This window comes from Lotus japonicus, chromosome 1 (genome assembly GCF_012489685.1).
Source record: "Lotus japonicus ecotype B-129 chromosome 1, LjGifu_v1.2".
Taxonomy (NCBI): domain Eukaryota; kingdom Viridiplantae; phylum Streptophyta; class Magnoliopsida; order Fabales; family Fabaceae; genus Lotus; species Lotus japonicus.
Genome location: NC_080041.1, coordinates 136,264,925 through 136,292,050, shown reverse-complemented (window position 1 = coordinate 136,292,050; position 27,126 = coordinate 136,264,925). Strand labels below are relative to the sequence as shown.

The 27,126-nt window shown below is 36.0% G+C and overlaps 1 protein-coding gene and 1 long non-coding RNA gene across 5 annotated transcripts; both read left to right on the top strand.

Moving 5' to 3' along the window:
- The first annotated feature begins 1,185 nt into the window (after nt 1-1,185).
- On the top strand, nt 1,186-17,937 carry LOC130731379 (uncharacterized). Of its 4 annotated transcripts, none has more exons than XR_009016660.1 (8): nt 1,186-1,558; nt 1,643-1,764; nt 1,861-1,933; nt 2,194-2,359; nt 2,470-2,552; nt 2,712-15,232; nt 15,324-15,520; nt 17,349-17,937. It is a non-coding gene; the product is annotated as an uncharacterized LOC130731379 (long non-coding RNA). The 4 variants fall into 4 exon arrangements; XR_009016661.1 differs by having other exon boundaries at nt 1,187-1,764; nt 2,712-2,804; nt 15,192-15,232; XR_009016658.1 differs by having other exon boundaries at nt 1,186-1,764.
- A 3,685-nt stretch (nt 17,938-21,622) lies between these two features.
- Nucleotides 21,623-22,796, top strand: LOC130732760 (protein CURLY FLAG LEAF 1-like). Its single transcript, XM_057584752.1, is given in 2 exon segments — nt 21,623-21,865; nt 22,458-22,796. Coding segments are annotated over 2 exon segments (576 nt in total). The 3' UTR covers nt 22,791-22,796.
- The last annotated feature ends 4,330 nt before the right edge of the window (nt 22,797-27,126 follow it).

Below are 27,126 nucleotides of genomic sequence, written 5' to 3'. Positions count from 1 at the left end.
GTACATCGGAAAGTTAAATTGCACCTATCATAGATTGAACTCTGGACCTTCCCCACCCAACCTACATGTCCCCTAGCTCTTACCACTTAAGCTACCATTCAGGGACATTGGTTTTCTTAACCAAAGTAGTTCTAGCAAATTTTATGGAAATATCCCTATTGTAAGAAAGTCCTAAGTTTTATGTCAGTTGCACTCAAACTATCAAGTCTTGACACATTTTACTTTCTACTGTTCAATATAAAAAATGGAGACAAATAAAAAGAAAATAAACATAAAAAATAAATAGATGTGAATAGATTGAATTATTTCTTAGTGAACTCTAGCAAGGAGAAACATGAGTTTTTATGGCAATGATTCACTATTTCCACAAGGCCATCACTAGAGATTACTTCTATGGTAAAAATAATAATAATTATAGAGTAACAAACTTTATTAAATAATGTATACTAATATATCGGTAAGTTTGTTTTTTTAGAAAGTACATTATGTAGTTTCATTTATTATTTATTATTTTGATTAATAACTAATATTTAAATTAGTTGTGATATTTATTTTTGGCTTAAATATGTTGGAGGTGCCTCTAAAATAGGGGTCCTTTGGTTAAGGCCCCTACAAAAGATTTTGGGTGGAATAAGTCCCTAATGTGAAAATAATATATAGTGATAAGACCCTGCCGTGAGGTTCCGTTTAATTTCTGATGATTCTGCAAACGGCGCTGACGTGGTTTATATTTTGTGAAAATTATTCAATTAAAGAGGGTGCCACATAAGTAATTGAGGGTTGAAAAAAATAAAAATAAAATAAAAACCCAAGTATGTTTGGGGATTTTACTTGGGTTTTTTACTTGAGTTTTTATTTTTTTATTCTTTTCAACCCTAATTTACTTACGTGGCACCCTAATTATTTTCAAAAAATATAATCCACGTCAGCGCCGTTTGCAGAATCATCAAAAATTAAACGGAACCTCACGGCAGGGGCTTATCACTATATATTATTTTCACATTTGGGGCTTATTCCACCCAAAATATTTTGTAGGGACCTTAACCAAAGGACTCCTATTTTAGAGGGACCTCCAACATATTTAAGCCTTTATTTTTTGACAGAATCTTGTGCAATCCAACGGATATAATTTATGAAGATATAGATGAGATATAGTTTGAGATATTGCAAATGCAGAGTAATAAAAGAGACAAACATTTGGTCATAAAAGGACAGAAACAGAACACAACACAAGAAACGCGTCGCGTGAAAATCTCTTCCTGTTCTTGTTCCTCTTAACTCACTCACTCATTGCTTCGTCGTCGATTGCGGCACGGTGAAGACGACGGTGGCATCATATCTCATCGTCTTTCTCACGTGTGGGTTGATTGTCTGTTCATGATGCTTCCGCGTTCTTCACGGTGAACACGACGCTGCTTTTACTCCCTCGTCTCTCTGTTGCAATCGCGTCAGAGGCTAATGCTGGTGAAGCCCTATCAACATCGTCAGCGTTCTTGGTCCGCAACATTCACTCATGGGTTTCTTGATTCGGCGGGTTTTCTTGGAGCAGCCTGCATGGGTATATAGAACTTCTTGGTCCGATTCCCACTCAATATTCAGTTATGGGTTTCTCTTACTTTGCATCTTCACACTTTCTCAACAGCGTCAGAGCCACTGCTGCTAATTCTCTGATTAGGGTTCTTGAACAGTTCTTGGTCCGATTCCCGCCCATTATTCAGTGATGGGTTTCTTGATTCGATACTCAACATGTCTCAGCCCACAAGGGTAGGTATATATGCCACCTCTTCACTTCACTTCTCAACATTCTTTATTCTATTACTTTAAGCTTCATCTCATTCTCATGTTTCTTGTCCCTCATAGTATCATGACGGGGAATTAGAATGTTGCAAAGGACCAAATGCCACGGTTGGAGCTCCTTCAATTTGTCAAAAAGGTATTGTGTTTTTCATCTTTGTTTTGCCTTTATTTCTGCTTGATTTTATGAGACATAGTAGATTTCAAAGTTAGCAGCAATTTCTTTCACTTGCTAATAGAAGTATGTCCCACACTGTGTTCTATAGTTTACCAGGTTTTAAATTTGAGGCTTTGTCATCTTGCCATTACACTAATCTTATTGGATAGCTCTCTGTTTATCAAATTACTTTACTTAAGTTTCATTAAGTTCTCATTGGATACTGTATATTTTTTTCTCAGTATTTTCTGAGTGAGGTGGCGGATAACTCTTTTGGGTTAGCCAAAGATAAGAGTGGATGTTGAGTGCTGCAGCAGTGCATTATCCATGCAAGGGGAGAAACCAAAATGCGGTTGATTGCTGATATCACAGTAAATGCTTCTCTCCTAGCCGAGGATGCTACCAAAGGTTCTTAGCTCTCTCAAATGACTAGACACCTTTCCCTCTCAGCCCTCATTCCTATTTATAGCTTACACCTTTCTTGTGCGTAGCTTATACCCTTTTCTTGTGCTGTCTAGGGATGCCTATATGTGAAGCATTAACTCAGATAGAGCAGCAGCATATCATATACGACATGGTGCATGTGAAGTACTATGCTAAGGTTCGTAACCTATGATTATGACTTCATTTCTTACTTCTTCTTTCCTCTATGCTCGTTAACTCACAAACACTGCTAGCTGTTTGTTCTATATAATTCTTGAGTTCACTGTCTATTTTAATTATTGAAAAATTGATTTATATTTACTTTGGTTTCATATAGCTTGTGCGTTGTCAAGAACCCCTTAAGGTTGATATGGATATTAGCTTTTCAGATCAAGACTCGGCTCTCAACTTCGTTTTGACCTGGTATCAGGTGTCATGTCTTTTATTCTCCCCTCATTTTGCTGCCAGTAATGATATATTGTCAAGTGTGTATGTGTTTTTGTAGAGTACAAAGCAAGAAAACATGAGATTTTTATTGTGTCTTAGATAGGAAGCAAAGCGTTTAATAATTATTTTATTGGTGCCATTGGTAATTATTTTATTGGTGCCATCTCTATTTCTTTGAAGTACATCAATTTCTGCATGCTGAGCAGATTTCTATTCTAGAGCAGTCAAGGCTCACCTAGGTGTTTCTTTAGTTCAGAAACACTTAACAAAACAGTAGGATGAAGTCTAGGTTTTAAAATACAAGCTTTAGAACTAGGTACCATATGCTGTGTTGGCTGAATGTCAAACAAAGAAGGATGAGCAAAAAGTCTAGGTTGAAAAAGATTAGAAAGTGAAATAGGATATAAATTAGATTAGATGGGGAGGAAGATGAAGAAAGAGAAGTTGGTGTGTGTCACTGAGAAGAAAGTGAAATATGGAAAATAGGAGGAAACGGTGAAGATTCAAGTGAACCATTAGGAATTGAAGGAGTGGGGAGAAATTTGTGAAGAAGGTAAGTAGTGAAAGGTGTAAATTAGGACTCATGTAAGTGAATATCCATAGAGAGGAAGAAGAAGGAGGTGAGGATTTAAATGAACCTTATGTATTGAACGAGCAATACATGAATTTGTACTAGCAGGAGAAGAGAAATAACTCCAAGGTGAGTAATAGTTGGATAAGAAAAAGGGATGTTTGAAGGAGGTAAAGTGTTGAAAAGAGGAAATTTGGAATCATGAAATTTAACATCTCTAGAGATTTAGAAAGTGGTATAAGTGATGGAATAGATGGTGATGGGGACGAAGAAAGTGAAGTTGGTGAATGTAAATGAGGAGAAGGAAGTGAACCATTAGAAAAAGTTGGAGATGATGAGGATTCAAGTGAAACGTTAAGAATTGAAGGAGCAGTATATGGATGAGCTATAAGAGGAGAAAAGGAATAACTTCAAGGTGAATATTAGTTGGTTGGAGATATTGATTTTGAAGGAGGTGAAGTAGAGATAGAAAAAATTTATGACTAATGAAATTACATGGAGAGGAAGAAGATGAAAGAGAAAATGGTGTGGTGAATGAGGAGAAGGAAGTGAAACATGGGAAATAGTAGGAGATGGTGAGGATTACCATCAACCCTAATGTATTGAAGGAGCAGTACATGGATAAGTAGAAGCAAGAGAAGAGATATAACTCCAAGGTGAGTAATAGTTGGATAAGAAAATGGGATGTTAGAATGAGGTGAAATAGTGAAAGAAGGAAATTTGGACTCTTGGAATTTAACTTCTCTTCAGAATTAGAAAGTGGTAGTCGAGATGGATTAGATGGGAATGGAGAAGACGAAGGAGAAGCTGGTGAAGGTGAATGAAGAGAAGGAAGTGAAAATTGGGAAAAAGTTAGAGATGGTGTGGATTCAAGGGAACCATTATAAATTGAGGGAGCAGTAAAAAGATGAGCATTGGGAGGGTAAGAGGAATATCTTGAAGGTGAATCATAATTGGTATAAAAAGTAATTTTTAAGGACGTGAAGTGGAGAAAGTAGTTAATTTGGATTGCTGAAAAAGGAAATATGTAGAGAATTTGAAAGTGGAATAAGATGGATTAGTTAGGGAGGAAGAAGAAGAAAGAGAAGTTGGTGAAGGTGAATGAGGATATGAAAGTGAAACATAGGAAATAGTAGAAGATGGTGAGGATTCAAGTGAAACGTTATGAATTGAAGGAGCAGTGCATGCAGTATAAGGATGAGCTGTAGGAGGAGAAAAGGAATAACTTCATGGTGAATATTAGTTGGATTAAAGATATTAATTTTAAAGGAGTTGAAGTGGAGATAGGAGAAATTTTGGACAAATGAAATTCAGCTTCTTTAAAATTTGGGAAAGTGGAATTAGATGGATTAAATGGAGAGTAAGAAGATGAAAAAGATGCTGGTGAGGAGAATGAGGAGAAGGAAGTGAAATATGGGAAAGAGTAGGAGATGGTGAGGATTCAAATGAACCATAATGTATTAAGGAGCAGATCACAGATAAGTACTAGCAGGAGAAGAGATATAACTCCAAGGTGAGTAATAGTTGGATAAGAAAATGGGATGTTTGAAAGAGGTAAAGTGAAAGAAGGAAATTTTTACTCTTGGAATTTACCTTCTCTACAGATTTAGAGAGTGGTATAAGAGATGGATTAGATGGTGATTGAGAATGAGAAAGAGAAGCTGGTGAAGGTGAATGAAGAGAAGGAAGCGAAGCATGGGAAAAAGATAGAGATGGTGTGGATTCAAGTGAACCATTATGAATTGAGGGAGTAGTAAAAAGATGAGCAGTGGGAGTGTTAAGGTGAATAATAATTGGTGAAGAAGTTATTTGTTAAGGACATGAGGTGGAGAAAGTAGTTAATTTGGATTGCTGAAAAAGAATATCTATTGAGAATTTGAAAGTGGAATAAGATAGATTAGTTAGGGAGGAATAAGAAGAAAGATAAGTTGGTGAAGGTGAATGAGGAGATGAAAGTGAAACATAGGAAATAGTAGGAGATGGTGAGGATTCAAGTGAAACATTAAGAATTGAAGGAGCAGTTTTAGGATGAGCTGTAGGAGGAGAAAAGGAATAACTTCAAGGTGAATATTTGTTGGATAGAAAATATTAATTTTGAAGGAGGTGAAGTGAAGACAGAAGAAATTTTGGACTAATGAAATTGAGCATCTTTAAATTTTTGGAAAGTGGAATAAGATGGATTACATGGAGAGGAAGATGATGAAAGAGAACTTGGTGAGGTGAATCAGGAGAAGTAAGTGAAACATGGGAAAGAGTAGGAGATGGTGGGCATTCAAATGAACCATAATGTATTGAAGGAGCAGTACATGGATAAGTACTAGCAGGAGAAGAGAAATAACTCCAAGGTGAGTAATAGTTGGATAAGAAAAATGGATGCTTGAAGGAGGTGAAGTGGTGAAAGAAGGAAATTGGACTATTGGAATTTAACTTCTCTACAGATTTAGAAAGTTGTATAAGAGATGGATTTGATTGGGATGGAGAAAGAGAAAGAGAAGCTAATGATGGTGAATGAAGAGAAGGAAGTGAAACCTGGGAAGGAGTAGGAGATGGTGAGGATTCAAATCAACCATAATGTATTGAAGGAGCTGTACATACATGGATAAGTAGTTGCAGGAGAAGAGAAAGAACTCTAAGGTGAGTAATAGTTGGATAAGAAAAAGGCATGTTTGAACGAGGTGAAGTGGTGAAAGAAGGAAATTTGGACTCTTGGAATTTAACGTCTCTTCAGATTTTGAAAGTGGTAGACGAGATGAATTGGATGGGGAAGGAGAAGAAGGAAGAGAAGCTGGTGAAGGTGAATGAAGAGAAGGAGGTGAAACTTGGGAAAAAGTTAGAGATGGTGTGGATTCAAGTGCCATTATGAATTGCGGGAGCAGTGGTAGGGTAAGAGTAATTTCTTGAAGGTGAATAATAATTGGTTAAGAAGTTATTTTTTAAGGACGTGAAGTGGAGAGCTTAGTTAATCTGGATTGTTGAAAAAGAATATCTGTAGAGAATTTGAAAGTGGAATAAGTTGGATTAGTTAGAGAGAAAGAAGAAGAAAGAGAAGTTTGTGAAGGTGAATGAGGAGATGAAAGTGAAACATAGGAAATAGTAGCAGATGGTGAGGATTCAAGTAAAACATTAAGAATTGAAGGAGAAGTTTTAGGATGAGCTGTAGGAGGAGAAAAGGAATAACTTCAAGGTGAATATTAGTTGGATAGAAGATATTAATTTTGAAGGAGGTGAAGTGAAGATAGAAGAAATTTTGGACTAATGAAATTCAGCATCTTTAAAATTTGGGCAAGTGGAATTAGATGGATTACATGTAGAGTAAGATGATGAAAGAGAAGTTGGTGAGGTGAATGAGGAGCAGGAAGTGAAATATGGGAAAGAGTTGGAGATGTTCAAATGAACCATAATGTATTGAAGGAGCAGTACACGGATAAGTACTAGCCGGAGAAGAGATATAACTCCAAGGTGAGTAATAGTTGGATAAGAAAAAGGGATGTTTGAAGGAGGTGAAGTGGTGAAAGAAGGAAATTTGGACTCTTGGAATTTACATTCTCTACAGATTTAGAAAGTGGTATAAGAGATGGATTAGATGGGGATGGGGAAAGAGAAAGAGAAGCTGGAGAAGGTGAATGAAGAGAAGGAAGTGAAACATGGCAAATAGTTAGAGATGGTGTGGTTTCAAGTGAACCATTATGAATTGAGGGTGTAGTAAAAAGATTAGCAGTGGGAGTGATAGAGGAATATCTTGAAGGTGAATAATAATTGGTTAAGAAGTTATTTTTTAAGGACATGAAGTGGAAAAAGTAGTTAATTTGGATTGCTGAAAAAGATTATCTGTAGAGAATTTGAAAGTGGAATAAGATGGATTAGTTAGGGAGGAATAAGAAGAAAGAGAAGTTGGTGAAGATGAATGAGGAGATGTAAGTGAAACATAGGAAATAGTAAGATATGGTGAGGATTCTAGTGAAACATTAAGAATTGTAGGAGCAGTTTTAGGATGAACTGTAGGAGGAGAAAAGGAATAACTTCAAGGTGAATATCTGTTGGATAGAAGATATGAATTTTGAACTAGGTGAAGTGGAGATAGAATAAATTTTGGACTAATGAAATTGAGCATCTTTAAATTTTTGGAAAGTGGAATAAGATGGATTACATGGAGAGGAAGAACATGAAAGAGCATATTTGGTGAGGTGAATGAGGAGAAGGAATTGAAACATGGGGAAGAGTAGGAGTTGGTGATGATTCAAATGAATAATTATGTATTGAAGGAGCAGTACATGGTTATGTAGTAGCTGGAAAAGAGAAATAACTACAAGGTGAGTAATAGTTGGATAAGAAAAAGGGATGCATGAATGAGGTGAAGTGGTGAAAGAAGGAAATTTGGACTCCTGAAATTTAACTTCTCTATAGATTGAGAAAGTGGTATTAGAGAAGGATCAGATGGAGATGGAGAAGAAGATAGAGAAGCTGGTGAAGGTGAATGAAGAGAAGGATGTGAAACCTGGGTAGGAGTAGGAGATGGTGAGGATTCAAATCAACCATAATGTATTGAAGGAGCAGTACATGGATAAGTAGTAGCAGGAGAAGAGAAATAACTCCAAAAGGATGTTTGGATGAGGTGAAGTGGTGAAAGAAGGAAATTTGTACTCTTGGAATTAAACTTCTCTTCAGATTTAGAAAGTGGTAGACGAGATGGATTAGATGGGGATGGAGAAGAAGAAAGAGAAGCTGGTGAAGGTGAATGTAGAGAAGGAAGTGAAACTTGGGGATAAAGTTAGAGATGTTGTGGATTCAAGTGAACCATTATGAATTGAGGGAGCAGTAAAAAGATGAGCAGTGGTAGGGTTAGAGTAATATCTTGAAGGTGAATAATAATTGGTTAAGAAGTTATTTTTTAAGGACGTGAAGTGGAGATCGTAGTTAATTTGGATTGCTGAAAAAGAATATCTGTAGAGAATTTGAAAGTGGAATAAGTTGGATTAGTTAGGGAGGAAGAAGAAGAAAGAGAAGTTGGTGAAGGTGAATGAGGAGATGAAAGTGAAACATAGGAAATAGTAGGAGATGTTGAGGATCCAAGTGAAATATTTAGAATTGAAGGATAAGGATGAGCTGTGGGAGGAGAAAAGGAATAACTTCAAGGTGAAAATTAATTGGATAGAAGATATTAATTTTGATGGAGGTGAAGTGGAGATAGGAGAAATTTTGGACTAATGAAATTCAGCATCTTTATAATTTTAGAAAGTGGAATAAGACTGATTACATGGTGAGGAAGAAGAAGAAAGAGAAGTTAGTGAGGTGAATGAGGAGAAGGAATTCTAACAAAGGAAGGAGTAGGAGATGGTGAGGATTCAACTGAACCATTGTGTATTGAAGGTGATAGAAGAAATAGAAAAAGGGAAAAGAGAGGGGAATTTTTTAACTGAAATTGTTATCATAATTTTTGGTAATTTCAAGAGAGTTAGATCCTACTTTTAGAAGAATGGTGGCATACAGAGCAAGTTAACTATTCTGATAGAAACTAACAGAACCTAACTAATGATAACAACCCCTAATTGCTAGTATCCAGCTTGCATTCCAGCTGGCATAGCTCACACTTGACTTACTGGATATTTTCATATCTAAACTATACTTGATACACATTCCAGCTCACACATAGTAGTAATTGAAGATGAGGCTTTCTACTGCAGGTCTTACAAAACCGAAACATTACACAAACTAACAATAACCCATGTATGACTATATTACTAACATTCCCCCTTAAACTGAGTGAGTGTAGTTGAGACTTGAAACTGCTCCATGTTTGTCTCTTAGCTCTAGGATAGAGATGAGCATTAGGTGGAGAAGAGGAATCACTCATAGGTGAGTAATAGTTGCATAAAAAGAATAAATTTTTGAAGGAGGTGAAGTAGTGAAAGTTGTAAATTAGGACTCATGTAAGTGAATATCCATAGAGAGGAAGAAGATGGAGGCGCGGATTTAAATGAATGTTATGTATTGAACGGGCAGTACATGGATTCTTACTAGCAGGAGAAGAGAAATAACTTCAAGGTGAGTAATAGTTAGATAAGTAAAAGGGATGTTTAAAGGAGGTAAAGTGGTGAAAGGAGGAAATTTGGAATCATGAAAATTAACATCTCTAAAGATTTAGAAAGTGGTATAAGAGATGGAATAGATGGTGATAGCAGGAGAAGAGAAATAACTCCAAGGTGAGTAATAGTTAGATAAGAAAAAGGGATGTTTGAAGGAGGTAAAGTGGTGAAAGGAGGAAATTTGGAATCATGAAATTTAACATCTCTAAAGATTTAGAAAGTGGTATAAGAGATGGAATAGATGGTGATGGAGACGAAGAAAGAGAAGTTGGTGAAGGTAAATGAGGAGAAGGAAGTGAACCATTAGAAAAAGTTGGAGATGATGAGGATTCAAGTGAAACATTAAGAATTGAAGGAGCTGTATAAGGAGGAGCTGTATAAGGATGAGCTGTAGGAGGAGAAAAAGAATAACTTCAAGGTGAATATTAGTTGGATAGAAGATATTAATTTTGAAGGAGGTGAAGTGGAGATAGAAAAAATTTGTCTAATGAAATTTAGCATTTTTAAAATTTGGGAAAGTGGAATAAGATGAATTACATGGACAGGATGAAGATGAAAGAAAAGATGGTGAGGTGAATGAGGGGAAGGAAGTGAAACATGGGAAAGAGTATCAACCATAATGTATTGAAGGAGCAGTACATGGATAATTAGTAGCAGGAGAAGAGATATAACTCCAAGGTGAGTAATAGTTGGATTAGAAAAAGGGATGTTTGAATGAGGTGAAGTGGTGAAAGAAGGAAATTTGGACTCATGGAATTTAACTTCTCTTCAGAATTAGAAAGTGGTAGTCGAGATGGATTAGATGGAGATGGAGAAGAAGAAATAGAAGCTGGTGAAGGTGAATGAAGAGAAGGAAGTGAAACTTGGGAAAAAGTTAGAGATGGTGTGGATTTAAGTGAACCATTATGAATTGAGGGAGTAGTTAAAAGATGAGCAGTGGGAGGATTAGAGGAATATCTTGAAGGTGATTCATAATTGGTAAATAAGTTAATTTTTAAGGACGTGAAGTGGAGAAAGTAGTTAATATGGATTGCTGAGAAAGAAAATATGTAGAGAATTTGAAAGTGGAATAAGATGGATTAGTTAGGGAGGAAGAAGAAGAAAGAGAAGTCGGTGAAGGTGAATGAGGAGATGAAAGTGAAACATAGGAAATATTAGAAGATGGTGAGGATTCAAGTGAAACGTTAGGAATTAAAGGAGCAGTATAAGGATGAGCTGTAGGAGGAGAAAAGGAATAACTTCAAGGTGAGTTAGTTGGATAGAAGATATTAATTTTGAAGGAGGTGAAGTGGAGATAGAAGAAATTTTGGACAAATGAATTTCAGCATCTTTAAAATTTTGGGAAAGTTGAATTAGATGGATTAAATGTAGAGTAAGAAGATGAAAGAGATGTTGGTGAGGAGAATGAGGAGAAGGAGGTGAAATATGGGAAGAGTAGGAGATGGTGATGATTCAAATGAACCATAATGTATTAAGGAGCAATACACAAATAAGTACTAGCAGGAGAAGAGATATAACTCCAAGGTGAGTAATAGTTGGATAAGAAAAAGGGATGTTTGGAGGAGGTAAAGTGGTGAAAGAAGGAAATTCTTACTCTTGGAATTTACCTTATCTATAGATTTAGAAAGTGGTATAAGAGATGGATTAGATGAGGTTGGAGAATGAGAAAGAGAAGCTGGTGAAGGTGAATGAAGAGAAGGAAGTGAACATGGGAAATAGTTAGAGATGGTGTGGATTCAAGTGAACCATTATGAATTGAGGGAGTAGTGAAAAGATGAGCAGTGGTACTGTTAGAGGAATATCTAGAAGGTGAACAATAATTGGTTAAGAAGTTATGTTTTAAGGACATAAAGTGGAGAAAGTAGTTAATTTGTATTGCTGAAAAAGTATATCTGTAGAGAATTTTAGTAAAAAGATGAGTAGTGGGAGTGTTAGAGGAATATCTTGAAGGTGAACAATAATTGGTTAAGAAGTTATTTTTTAAGGACATGAAGTGGAGAAAGTAGTTAATTTGTATTGCTGAAAAAGAATATCTGTAGAGAATTTGAAAGTGGAATAAGATGGATTACTTAGGGAGGAATAAGAAGAAAGATAAGTTGGTGAAGGTGAATGGAGTGATGAAATGAAACATAGGAAATAGTAGGAGATGGTGAGGATTCAAGTGAAAGGATAAGGATGAGCTGTGGGAGGAGAAAAGGAATAACTTCAAGGTGAAAATTAATTGGATAGAAGATATTAATTTTGAAGGAGGTGAAGTGGAGATAGGAGATATTTTGGACTAATGAAATTGAGCATCTTTACAATTTTAGAAAGTGGAATAAGACAGATTACATGGAGAGGAAGAAGAAGAAAGAGAAGTTAGTGAGGTGAATGAGTAGAAGGAATTCAAACAAAGGAAGGAGTTGGAGATGGTGAAGATTGAACTGGACCATTGTGTATTGAAGGTGATAGAAGAAATAGAAAAAGGGAAAAGAGAGAGAAAGTTTTTAACTGAAATTGTTATCATAATTTTTGGTAGTTTCAAGAGAGTTAGATCCTACTTTTAGAAGAATGGTGGCATACAGAGCAAGTTAACTATTCTGATAGAAACTAACAGAACCTAACTAATGCTAACAGCCCCTAACCGCTAGTGTCCAGCTTGCATTCCGGCTGGCATAGCTTACACATTACTAACTGGATATTTTCTTATCTAAACTATACTTTATACACATTCCAGCTAAGACAGCTCACACATGACTAACCCGATATTTTCATACTATACTATATACACTTATAGAAGGAGCAGTAGTAGTACTTGGATATGTAGTAGCAGGAAAAGAGAAATAACTCCAAGGTGAGTGATAGTTGGATAAGAAAAAGGGTTATTTAAATGAGGTGAAGTGGTGAAAGAAGGAAATTTGAACTCATGGAATTTAACTTCTCTATAGATTTAGAAAGTGGTATAAGAGATGGAATAGATGGGGATGGAGAAGAAGAAAGAGAAGCTGGTGAAGGTGAATGTAGAGAAGGAAGTGAAACTTGGGATAAAGTTAGAGATGTTGTGGATTCAAGTGAACCATTATGAATTGAGGGAGCAGTAAATGGATGAGCAGTGGGACGTGTAGAGGAATGTCTTCAAGGTTAATAATAATTGGTTAAGAATTTAATTTTTACGAACTTCAAGTGGAGAAAGTAGTTAATTTGGATACTGAAATTGATTATATCTAGGGAATTTGAAAGTGGAATAAGATGGATTATATAGGGAGGAATATGAAGAAGTAGAAGTTGGTGAAGGTGAATGAGGAGATGAAAGTGAAACATTGGAAATAGTAGGAGATGGTGAGGATTGAAGTGAAACATTAAGAATTGAAGGAGCAGTATAAGGATGTGTTGTAGGAAGAAGAAAAGGAATAACTTCAAGGTGAATATTAGTTGGATAGAAGATATTATTTTTGAAGTAGGTGAAGTGGAGATAAATGAAATTTTGGACTTATGAAATTGAGCATCTTTGAAACCTCGGAAAGTGTAATAAGATGGATTACATACAGAGGAAGAACATGAAAGAGCATTTGGTGAGGTGAATGAGGAGAAGGAATTGAAACATGGTGAAGAGTAGGAGATGGTGATGATTCAAATGAATAATTATGTATTGAAGGAGCAGAACATGGATATGTAGTAGCTGGAAAAGAGAAATAACTACAAGGTGAGTAATAGTTGGATAAGAAAAAGGGATGTATGAATGAGGTGAAGTGGTGAAAGAAAGAAATTTGGACTCCTGAAATTTAACTTCTCTATAGATTGAGAAAGTGGTATTAGAGAAGGAGGAAGTAGGCAGAGAAGTTGATGAAGGTGAATGAAGAGAATGAAGTGAAACATGGTCATTAGTGGTAGAAGAAATAATTTTCAAAGGACGTGAAGTGGTGAAAGAAGGAAATTTGGACTCAAGAATGTTAACATTTCTAATAAATTCATAAAGTGAAATAAGATGAATTAGAGACATGGAGGAAGACGATGGAGAAGTTGATGTAGGTGAATGAGTAGAAGGAAGTGAAACATGGGATGGAGTAGGAAAGGGTGAAGATTCATGTGAACCGTTAAGATTTGATGAATCACTCCAAGGTGTGTAATAGTTGGAGAACAAGAAGTGATGTTTGAAAGATATGAAGTGGTTAAGTAATGAAATTTGGACTCATGAAATTTAACATGCCTAGAGAACTAGAAAGTGGAATAGATGGAATAGATTTGGGAGGAATGAGAAGAAAAAGAAGTTGGTGAAAAGGGAAAGAGGAGAATGAAGTGAAACATGGGAAAAAGGAGGAGGGGATGGTGAAGATTCAAGTGAACCATTAAGAATCGAAGGAGCAATTTAAGGGTGAGAGTAGGAGGAGAGGAGGAATCACTTCATGGACATTAGTGGTAGAAGAAGTGATTTTTGAAGGACGTGAAGTGGTGAATGAAGGAAATTTGGACTCAAGAATTTTAACGTTTCTAAAATTTCATAAAGTGAAAGAAGATATGAATTAGAGACATGGAGAAAGTAGACGGAGAAGTTGATGAAGGTGAATGAAGAGAATGAAGTGAAACATGGAAAAGAGGAGACGGTGAAGATTCAAGTGACCCATTAAGATTTGTAGGAGCAGTATAAGGATGAACAGTAGGAGGAGAGGAGGAATCACTCCAAAATGAGACATATTTGGAGAAGATAAAAATGATTTTTGAAGGAGGTGTAGTGGTGAAAGAATGAAAGCTGGACTCATGAAAGTTGACATCTCTAGAGAATTTGAATGTGGAAGAGGAGATGGATTAGATTAGATGAGGTGGAATACGAGGATGGAAAATTTGGTGTAGGTGAATTAGGAGAAGGAAGTGAAACATGAGAATGAGGAGGAAGGAGTGAATATTTAAGTGAACTACTAAGAGTTGAATGCGCAGTGTAAGGATGAACAGTAGTAGGAGAAGAGTAGTCACTTTGAATTATAGTAGAAGAAGTGACTTTTGAAGGAGGTGAAGTGATCAAAGAAGGAAATTTGGACTCAAGAATTTTATGATCTCAACCGGTGAAATAGGACAAAATCAGACGAGGAGGAAGAAGAAGAAATTGAAGTTGTGAAGGTGACGGGCAAAAAGATGTTAAACATGCCAAATAAGAGGAGACGGCGAAGATTCAAGAGATACATTAAGAATTGTAGGAGCAGTATAAGGATGAGCAGTGAGTGGAGAGCTGGAATCTCTCCAAGGTGAGTGATATTTGGAGAAGAAGCAATATTTTAAGGAGGGTAAGCGGTGAAAGAAGAAATTTGGACTCATGAAATTTAACATATCTAGAGAATTAGGACATGAAATAGGAGATGAATTAGATAAGAGGGGCTGGAAGAAGAAAAATGAGAAGATGGTGTAGGTGAATGAGGTGAAGGAAGTGAGACATGGGAAGAAGGACGAAAGGGGGAAGATACAAGTACACAACTAGGAATTGAAGGAGCAGTATAAGGATGAGCAATAGGAATCACTACAAAGCGAGTAATTGTTGGATAAGAAGTGACTTTTTAAGGAGGCCAAGTGATGAAAGAATGCAATTTGGATTCATGAAATTTAAAATCTCCGGAGATTTAGAAAGTGGAATTTGAGATGTAATAAACGGGTAGGAAGGAAAAAAAGAAGTTAGTGTCGGTAACATGTTTAGCCAACAAGCTTTCTAGTGGTGTTCTTGACCAACCTGAACCTCACAAACTTGTTGCAGAACATTCCATGTAGATTCTGCACCAGATGCTGACAGTATAGGTACTCCTTGAACTCATTCTTCAGATGTTTTAAAATATTTTGGATATTTAAAATATTGTTATTTGCTTACATCTATCTGCTGGTAAATCAGTGGGTAAAGGTCTGGAAGCCATCGAGCTCCGCTAGAAGGAGTATTTTGGTCAGCCAGTTCTTCCTGCCAGTCAACACGTGTTTCATTCTTCAGCTTGCGGTTAATGTATTTCATTCTGCTGAATTGAGTTCTTCATCCCAAGAGCTTTCAAGAATAATACCTACATATTGCCAAGAAGAACGTACGCTCCCATCGAGGTAAGCCAGCCTTCTTTGTATTTTTTTTTGTTGCTCTATTTCTCTTTCTTTCTTTCTCTTATTTCTTGACAAACATGCTGCTAAGACACCAATCATATTAAGTGGATTTCATGTATTTCATCTAAATTTGTATTTCACTCATGAAAGAGTAATCAGAGAATTGTGAGAAGAGTAAATTGATTATGATTATCATTGTAAGCAGTTACAGAACTGACGTTGATAGATTTTCTATACCCTGAACAAACTAACTAGTGCCAGCTCACATATAACAGAATGCTAACTACTTAAGGGAAATAATCCAGTACAAGCATGACTATGCTGAACCCAGAGTATACCAACACTATACTCTACTAGGATGTGATTGAAATATAGTTCACTTTTCTCGTTTTGTGGTTCAGCAATAATAACTGTTAGTTTTACACTAAACTTTTGAGGTTCTTGTTAAGAAAAGATGTTACATGATGTAGGATTGAGTTACGATTGTGGTATCTTAATGGTGAACTGCTTATGGCTGCTTCCGTTTAGTTATTTTCTTAAATATATAGAGGTTATCTTAGGCTCCTGCATTTAGTTTCTGTTTGTCAGGGGAGGAGATCTGGATCTATTGTTGTAATAGAAAGTTCGGAGAGTGCTATATTTGCTGTTGGTGCAACTTGATTTACTTCATAGAAGTTTCTTGCACATTTATGCAATGGACCCATATCCATTGGATATGGGAGCCAAATAAGCATTCCCATGTGTTCCTGCACTAGATGTTTTTAAATATATGGCTTTGCTATTCTTAGGATTTCTCGTTTCATTCTTCTGTCATGCTCGTTTATTTGATTCTCCAATTAAAAGTTAACTTAAAAATGGGGTCATGACTCATGAGCATGATATTCTAATGCATCAAACCAAATGTAAAATCTATAAGCTGTTGAAAATGGATATTGTGAGTTTATCCAATTATTATTCATCTATCAGTGCAAGAGCTACTACAACAACTTTTGAGTAGTTTGTGCTTTAAATGTAGTATATAAGTATATATACTTAGAGAGGGGTGGAGGACCTATGTGAACTGGATTTAAAAAATAAAGTTATGTGCTCAGTTCAGTTTTAAGAAATCTCAATAGATGTGTATTGTGCTCTTCTGGCTGGAAAAATTAGATATATGTTGCAGCTTGGGTAGGATTATTTCAACACTAGTTGGGACCGGGATCTGCTATTAGAAACCTGATTTGCTCCTATCATTAGCATTCAGTGTTATGTAATTTCTCGCTTTGCTATGTAAGACAAGTATCAATCTCTGACAAATTTTCTTTAAAACTATCTTCAATTCTAGTGTTGATGCAAAAGTTATATCTTTGTTTTTCTCTATGTCTTCTATTTGTTTATTTCTTCATTATTCATGCATGACATACCTTTAATGTTCAGGTATCTTGTTATGTTCTTATTTTCTACTCTATTGGGTTCTAAGCTACTCTAAAATCTTTTAAGTTGGAAGGGTTTCTAATTTCTTTAGTGTACCTCCTTCATGTGTTATTATTGCTATCCATTGGTGATTTTGCATGCCATACCAAGGTTCAGGTATCTCGTTATATTCTCATTTTCCACTTTATTTGGTTTGAAACTACATTAAAATCTTTTTAAGTTGGAAGGGTTGCTACGGTGAACCTCCTTCTAGTGTTACTATTGCTATCCATTGGTGATTATGCAATATGCATGTGACTGACTATTATTCTACGGTGTACCTCTAATGTGTTAATTGTTTTGTTGTTTCTATATGATTGTTTACTTCATTTATCATTCATTGTCAAGCTTCATTTATTTTTCGTACTTGTCTTGGCAGATCAAGAAGTTGATCCCTGGGTTTGATTGGCCTGCCCAATGTTGGTAAGAGTAGCCTTATTATTATCCTCATTTATTTTTTTCACATTTGTTTCCATAAAATACTTTTTTGAATTAGTTTGCCTAAATTGATATTATTTTTTTGCATAAGTTTGCACTTAAAGTTTTCAATTAAAAGAGCCCAAGAGAATTTGAATACATTCCTTAGATTACTTGTGGATTCCTAATTGTTTAACAAAATTTAGAGTAAACAACATGTGAGAGAGAGAAAAACAATTTTAAAAAAAAATGAATTGAGGTCCTTTGATGTATACTCATTTGTGTGTTGTTTCATCTTTTTTAGTTAGCCATTTTCTTTCTTCTTTTCTATTTTACTTTTGTATTGATTGTTATAGCATAACTTGTACTAGGATTTTCTCATTGTAATTTTTCTCTTTTGTAGTTTGTAATATAGAACCGATGCATTGTAATTTTTAGAACTCTTGTTTAAGGACCAAATCCTTGTAATTTTCTTTTTAGCTATGTAAAGGACTTGGACACTCTCTTTGGGGATCCTTTTGGTTGATCTTTACTTATTTGTTTTGTTTGTTTGTCTGTGTGAGTAAGGACTTTGGACATTATTAGAAGGATCCTAGGTTAGAATTCTTTGGTACTCCTCTAGGTTGCTTTCTTTGATAGCCTTTTCTACATGCCTCTTTTTCCGACTAGTATATCTTATGCATGATAGTCAATGCTTTGGATTGACATGATGATTTTCATTTTTCACTCTAAGACACTTTTGCCAGCGGATGCTTATATGTTAATTTTTCCTTTTGCTATCTTGAAGCAACATGATTCAATGGAAAGAATCTTTAGTTTTGAAAAAAAAATGCGGTATATCTACATATTTTATTTTTCTTTGAAATAATTATTTTATTTCTCTCTCATAATTGTATAGTTCCGTTTTTATTTGTCAAAATAATTGTATAGTTTTGTTAAAAATATATATACCTCTATATAGGCCAATATATGGGCCATTTATAATGTCGATGTAACATTACATGAAAATATTTGGTAGACTGCTCATTCAATAACCTTTTGTTTCTCTCGTCATTTTCATAAAAGTAAGTTATTTTTCTTTTATCTATACAGAAGAAAGTTATATTTTTTATACTTCATCCGTTCCTTTTTATAAGAATTAAACCACCAACACCCCTAAAGAAATGTAGTTAAAGGAGTTTTTAGCATTAAATTTATATTCAATTTATATAAACTTTCCAAAATTGCCCCAATTCACTTTTTAAAATTTCTATTAATCATTAACGTGTTGCATAGTGGAAAGAGAAAGAAAATCCAATTCAATCAGGGTAAGTTTGTCAAAAAATAGTTAATGCACTACAAACTTTAAGTTGGTTCTTATGAAAAAGGACCAAGATGCATTTCAATTTGGCTCTTATAAAAAGGAACAAAGGGAGTATTTAACAAACGCATATTCAGTTATCATTTTATGAGTGGGATGGTTGCCGGTTTACACTTGGAAATTAAGCTAAGGTTATTATTATCCACTAAGGGAAAGATTGGGTTCTAATGTACACTAGTAATTTGAGTTCTTTTTTGAAATTTTGTAGGTAATGGGTTTGAAGATGAGGATGAAGATCATGTTTTTTAATTTGGAGATAAAAATTCAAGTTTTTTTATTTTTTTACTAATATTTTGACTTAATTACACTTATGGACAGAAAATTGAAAAGGTCAAAACCGTTGACTGAATGTAACACTAAGGACGAAAAACACTATTTTCAAAGTTTAGTGACTCAAATCACACATTTATATAGGGGTGCACATGGGTTGGGTTGGATGGATTTTGTTCAAAATAAAATCCGAACCGATCAAAATTGTATGAGTTGGGTTGGGTTGGATTTTACGAAGTTCTTCTTCGGACCCGATCCGAACCAACCCGACGAAGTTCGGATTGGGTTGGATGGATTGATTGGGTCACTATATTAAAATAATAATATATCTGAAATATTAAAAAATCTTGCAAATATTATTATAAATTCAGAAAAAGTTATAAAAAATACTAAATATGTTATAATACTCAATAGCATGAAAATGACACAAAAAGTTATACCAAATAGCATGAAATAATACCACATAAATGACATATAGCTAAATATCATGAAAACATAAAACTTCATTACCAAATGACATGAAACAATCTAACATAAATAATATCTAAAAAGTGAAAAGCAACACTAAATGTCATGCCATTTCACCTAGAACTTAGATGTCTCCAATATGCCAAATAATATATATAGACATGTAACAAATAACTACGAACAAATACTCTAAGTTCAAATATGACAAATAACTACAAATACTTAAGTCTCAAAGTTTCAAAAAGTCATCATTCCGACACTAGCACTCCAAGTATGAGTAAAATTATAAAAAAAAAATTATTATTATATGTATGGATTTTGGGTTGGGTTGGATGGATTTGAACTGAATCCGAAATCCGATCCGAACTTGGTTGGGTTGTAGTAAAATCCATCCGATTAACCCGATTACCCGATCCAACCCGCATTTTTTCTATTGGATCGGATTGGGTTGGATGGGTTCATTGGATCTACCCGGCCCATGTTCACCCCTACATTTATATTAAGAGCATCTCCATTGCTAGATTCTAAGTTCTTAGCACTATTCATGTGGGCTCGTACTGGAACATGTACTTAAGCAACTCTCAAATAACTTTTGTAGATTTTGCTCCAACCATGAGTTCTTTGTTCTTAGCACTATTCATCCGGTTTCATCAACCACATTATTTATACTTTTTAGTTTCATAAAGCAATAAAATAATAACTCATAAAGTAATAAAGCAATTTGGATGAGAAAAAAAAAATTTATGCTAAGAACTCATAAAGGAAAGTTGCTTATAAGAGCATCTCCAATGTAATCTCTTTTTTGGGATCTTAAAATGAGATCTGGATCTTGTTAGATCCCACTATTGAAGTTATCTTACATGGCATGAGATCTTAGCTTTTGCTAAGATCCGTGCCTTAGCTCATGTACTTTTAATCTGGGATCTTATATAAAATAATTTTTTTTTCTCTCTCATTCAGTATCAGAACCAAATGAAATCGTGTTTTTTTCTCTCTCCTTCAGTACTTGTGAAAATAAATAATACTCCCTTCGTTCCTTTTAAGTGTCGTTTTAGAAGAATTTTTTTGTTCTTATTTAGCTGTCGTTTTGATGTTTTAAGGTTACAATTTCTCAATTATACCCTTACATTTTCAACAACTCAATTTCACATTTTTCATAAAATTCTTCTTTCTCAATAACTCTCATTCCAATTACCTCTAGAATTAGAGGTATGAGAGAGTGGAAAAAAACAAACAATCCACTATCTTGGTTGGAGAGCTTTATGACTTTATTATTGAAATGTGAAAGGATACAATGGAAAAAAACTCTAATAATCCACTATCTTGGTTGGAGAACTTTATGCTAAAACGACACTTAAAAAGGAACGGAGGGAGTGTAAATATATTGGTTACCGTGTGTCAATCAAAAGTAAAATTAGATCTCAACCACTGGAGCGAAATGTGCATAGGGACTCTTTGAATGTCTTAAATCCTATGTGGTAGTCTGGGCCCACAAAAAGTGAGTTAAGTCCCAAAATAAGATCTCACCATTAGAGATGCTCTAAGAACAGGTTCTTATTTTTAAGAACTAAGAACTCTACATCAGTCATCTCCAAACCTTAGTTCTCACCTCTAAGAACTAGCATTAGAGATGCTCTAGGTGAGTGACAAAAAATTGTAACTAAGCCTAAAATTTATTAGCGAGCTAAGTGTTCGGAACACAAGGGTCCTGGAAAAGCGTGTGAAGTTTGCAGCCAAAGCAACGAAGCGAGACAAAATGCAACCCATAATGGTTCCCTGGAGCTGACAGCTGCTAGCCCATTATGTTAACATGGAGCATTCCACACGCGCATTTGGAGGGTGTGTAACATCTATCTTTTTCTACCCGCAAATCAACGACAATGTCAATATCTTCCTTCTCTAATCTCGTCCATCTCTTCTTCGCATTTCTATTGATAATTAATGCTTCCGCCATCTCTTTCTTTCCTCCCTCTACCTCTGGTGGGCATAATTTAGGGTTGCCGTTGATTTGATTTTGGTTGCAGGTAATAGAACTGCATCCCAATACACAGATATCATGATATCAGATAATGAACTTAAACTAGCTAGCTTGTGGTTTTCATTCATTAATTGTTGTTGGCAGGTCCAGATATGGAGCGATGACTGCTTCCTTAGAGAGGTCTCTTAAAAATTGTTCCTTAAACCACCAGACAAGCTGCATGGAAGACGACCCAGCCAGTACTAATGCAGATGTAGATGCAGATGTAGGCATAGGAATCTCATCCAGCTCGGATGATGTGTCGGTGTCGCCAGATAATCATATCTCCATCTCTGACGCCACTTTAGAGCTCAACTCCCACATCTCACTCCCGCACCATTGGGAACAATGCCTAGATTTAAAGGTTCAATTCTTCTCTTTTCTCAATTTTCCCCCTCCATTCCCCTTGATTTTGCAATTTTCTCTTGTTCCTCTCTCTCTCTCTCTCTCTCTCTCTCTCTCTCTCTCTCTCTCTCGTTGTGCATGAAACTGAATCTCACAAGGGTTAACGAGAGCACTGAGGGAGCACTACTCACTGCATGCCTGCATAGACCATCAAAATGCTAATAAATATTTGTCCTTTTCTCATTTCTTTTTATTTATCATTCTCCTTTTCCTATATCAGGAAGGAAAAACTTTTCTAGCTAGGTTGGTTTGACCATGCATCCGTAGAATCATACATAGAATATATAGCTTATGTTCTATTGTTAGGGAAGATGGAGGAATCAATGTGAAATTTATATTACTTGGTAAATATTAGACCGATCGAGTATGTTTTTTTTCTTTCCTTTTAATATATCGTATTTTGAAATTCTGCTGGACGGGGTTGAAATCGGTGCGTTCTTGGCGGGTTTGTGTATTTAGTCTGAATTTGTTATTTACTGAACTGAAAAGATCATATTAATTTTGAAGTGAGTGTGAATGAATGAATAGTTGACTACTTAGTGGTCTTACAGACGAGGGAAATTTGTTAGATAAACTGAAAGAACGGGATGAAAGCAAAGGAGGATCCAAGAAGGACAGCAGAATATAATGTGAATAATAGGTATTATAAGTTTGAAGAGGAGAGCTGGTATGACAGCGAAGAGTCTTCATCGGAATCATGTCCTTATTTATCCAAAGAGCACTATGCCTCTCTTCCTTGTGTAGAGAAACAAAATGTTCTGGTGGGGGCTGGATGCAAGAGCTGTCTCATGTATTTCATGTTGCCCAAACAGGTTGAAGACTGTCCAAAATGTAATGGTCAACTCCTCCACTTCAATCGATCTGAAAATGGCTCTCCATGTTAAATTGCCTCTTCCTTTCTCTCAAGTTCCACCTTGTTTTTTCCTTTATTATTTTTTTCCAACTTTTCGTTCTATCTTTTTCGTTTCTTTTACTTTTACTTTTTCATGCCTACCACTGTGGTGAACTTATAGTTCTCTCCTTTTGTTTATTATTTGGATTTGGATGAAAATTTTCATCTCCTTAACTAAGGGAGTTGCTATCCTTGTGTTTGGATTTTAAGAATAAGTTTTCATTTCATTTATAAATTTTTATTAATTATTAATATAATTAAATAACTTTGGTCTTTTCAGTCATCCTCAATAATTAGTGACACATATTCGGTCAAGCTCTACAGACTACAGTGCTGGCAGTAAGATCAGTTTTAGAAGAACGAAAGAATAATATTTGTAATGATTGTGACGTGTAGCGTTCGTGCCTTTTAATATAATATAATTATTTTGATGAATTATAATTCATTTACGCTTCATCATATAATTTTCATTTACTCTATTTCCTTGTCTTTTTTTCCTTCTTGTTCTTATCTTATATCACTTATCATGTCTTTCTTTAGTCTCTCTTTTTTTTTATCTCTCATTTGATTTGATGTGTTAGACAACGTTGTAGTAGCAAATGAGGTGGTTCATGAGGCCAAGAGGAAAAAGAAATCCACACTCGTGTTTAAGGTTGATTTTGAAAAAGCGTAATTGATTGGGGTTTTCTTGAGTATATGATGAAAATGATGAATTTGTGTGATAAGTGGATTTCTTGGGCGATGGGGTGTTTAAAATCTACTACAATTTCTGTGTTAGTAAATGGGAGCCCAAGTGAGGAGTTTATCCCGGGAAGAGGTATTAGACAAGGTGACCCTTTAGCACCTTTTTTGTTCTTAATAGTAGGGGAGGGGCTGAATGGGCTGGTGAAGAGGGCGGGCAACATTCATAAGCTTTCAGGGGTCAAGGTGGACAATGCTCATGAGGTGGAGGTGTCAATTTTACAGTTCGCTGATGATACTCCTTTCTTCGGACAGGCTACCTTGAAGACTATTACTACGTGGAAGTGTATATTGCGTTGTTTTGAATTAGCATCTAGGCTAAAAATTTGTTGGGGTATTGTAGTAGGGAGTGAAGTGATGAGGAGCTTTGTGACCTTTCTGAATTGTAAGGAGATGGTGTTCCCTTTCTCTTATTTAGGCTTGCCTATTGGTGGGAACCCGAGATTGACTGAGTTCTGGAATCCCGTTGTGTCTAAGGTCAGGACGAAGCTCTCATTGTGGAATAGGAAGTCTTTGTCTTTTTGTGGACGTATATGTCTAATCAAAAGTGTTCTGTCTGCTCTCCCTTTGTTTTTTTTTTTATCATTTTTTCGAATACCGAGAGGTGTTGCAAAGGCTCTCAAAGGAATTATGAGGAAGTTTCTGTGGGGTAGGGTGGAGGGTGGAAATAAGTTGTCTTGGGTATGTTGGGAGTGGATGTGTAGGCCTAAGGAACTTGGGGGATAGGGGTTGAAAGACCTTGAGAAATTCAACGTGGCTTTAATGGGAAAGTGGAAATGGAGGTTGTTTCATGATCGAGACAACACTTGGGGTAGGATTATTCGGGCAAAATATGAGGATTGCCAGCATGAGGGTGTTTTGGTTTGCCCATTGAGTGCCTCTGCTTGGTGGAGGGATGTGTGGTCGATGTGCTATGGGGATGGTGAGACATGTTGGTTTGATGAGGGTGTTCAATTGTCTATCGGGGATGGTGACTCATGTTTGTTCTGGAAGGATAAATGGATTGGAAATGAAACGTTGAAATTTCGATACATCAAGTTGTTCTCCCTATCTGTGCAGAAGAATTGCAGGTTTAAGGAAATGGGTCTGTGGCAGAATGGGAGCTGGATGTGGACATTTAGGTGGAGAAGGAAGTTAAGTGTTAGGGAGGAGGGGCATTTAAAGAGTTTGAAGCAGATCTTGTTACCAGTATGTTTGAAGACGGATGTTAGGGATGCTTGGCACTGGAAACATGAGTCTAATGGTAGATATACTGTTAGCTCCGCGTATTCGGCGTTGCTGGATTCAATTATAGGGGAAGAGCCCCCTAAATTTTGATCGATTATGGTTAGGTATCGCCCCCTCTAATGTTGCCGCGTTTGTGTGGAGATTGGTCCTTGATAGAATTCAAACAAAGGCAAATTTGTGGAGAAGGAACATTTTAACAGATGTTGCAGATGCACGGTGCTCACTTTGCAATGGTGAAGATGAAACTGCTAACCATTTGCTTTTCTCTTGCATTGTGACATCACAGGTGTGGACCCAATGTAGTTCATGGCTAGGTGTGGCCACAACATTACCAATGGAAACAAAGGCTCACCTACTGCAACATGAGTTGCCATCGTTGAATTCAAGGCAGAATGATGGACTGAGAATAATTTGGATGGCAGCGGTATGGTCTATTTGGGTTGCAAGGAATAACTTAATTTTCAGGAATGAGCAATTTCATGTAGAGCAAATTTTTGAGCAAATTCAGGTGAGGTCACGGCGATGGCTGTCGTCAAGAGAGCGAGGCTTTCATCATTCCTTCTTTGAGTGGTGTTCCAATCCAGTTTTGTGCCTTAAATCAGTCCTGTGAAGGTGCCTGATAGAATAGGAATATGTCAACTATTCCATATTTGTTTACCTGTAATTACTCTGTAATTAGGCATAACATTTATGCATTAGTTGACATATTCCTATTCTATCAGTGCCTTGCTGGGCTTGTTTCGATGGTTTATTTTGCTCCTATCTGCAATGCTATATGCTGCTATGTCATGTACTTGGTCACATATGGTTTGGTTTTCATTGCATATTGGCAGGTCATTGATGTTGGGGATCTGGTATACGCAGGGCCGGCCCTGGGCCTGTGCAAGCAGGCCCACAGCCCAGGGCCTCCAAAAAGAAGGGGTCTCAAAAAAAATTTCGAATACTTTTTACAGCGTTTTTCTTTAAAAAAGCGCTTTAAAAAGTCCATCTTTTACAGCGCTTTGTACCGCTGTATACTATTTTACAGCGGCTAGAGGTCCAAAGCGCTGTAAAAGGGGGCCTCCAAAATGTCGGGACCGGCCCTGGGTATACGGGTTTCATATTGGTTAAGGGATTAGGGAAGGTTGCTTAGGTTATTTGATTGATGTAATTTAGTTGTTTTCTTTTACTTTTTCATACCTATTGTATTGAGTTGAAGTACCCCTTTACTTCATTTCAATATATATATATATATTATATGGCTTATAAAAAAAAACTTGATTTGATGTGTGCGAGAAAAGTGTGGACATTTATTTATTTGATCTCTGTATAATACTAGACGAGGTTTAGAAATGTTCTCTATAAAAATTACCAATAAAACAAGCAAAGCACAGGTTAAAAGTAACAGCCAAAAGCATTCATTTATCTAGATATCACCACAATGCCATTGTAGGCAGGAATTGGAATTATAAATGAATGACACGTGGCAGTCACCCACCGGGACATATTGCAGGCCGTGCCTCCCCCCTCCTCTATATTAAAATGTCTAGTCCCAAAGGCATACATGAAGCACGAGGTAGTGAAAGCAAAATAATTAATTTTTTTTGAAACTAAAATAATTAATAACTTAAGCACTAGAATTTGGGCATTCTCAACTAAAAAACACTTTAAACAACGCAAGATGTGATGCTGTTTGTGCTGTTTATCTACTCAGAAAAAAATTCCAAATTAATTAATTAGATTGGAAGATAGAGAAAGTGGAGGTTTCTTTTCTCAAAGCAAGACGAATGGAGATACATGGTCCAAAAGGACTGTGAGCTCTGGTTGTGTCTCATAGGCATTGCTGGTCTCTGAACACAAAGGAATCTTTTCTTTTAGACGACAGCAGGGAATCTATGGATAAAAGCCGCAGTGACAGTGGCAGGAGGTAGCGGTTCACTGTTGTACCAGACAAAGCATATGTGACAACTGTACATTAAAAGGGAAAGAATGCAATATATGAAAGGACTGGATATTTATACTGTGAAAATAGGAAAATAATTGGTCCTTCATTCATGCATTGTTAGTCTTTCAGTCACTTATTTCCTCTGTAACAAAAAAAAAAGTCTTTCAGTCACTAAACGTGCCTACATTAATACATAGTCCCGTTTAATGTGGTTGTTAATGTGCCTATGGGCTGTGGCGGTATACATCATGTAGTATGTATAGTAGAAATATAATTCTTGGAAACCAAATCGATGGAGGTGAGTAGTGGTGTGTTTCATTAGTGGGCTTTGGGTTGGCTCATTTTTTAGTAATATCTCATGGAAAAGCATAAAAAAAAAGGGTCAGCATATGGAACCATTGAACCCCACTTTTGGGGTAAAGGGTCCTCCTATAAG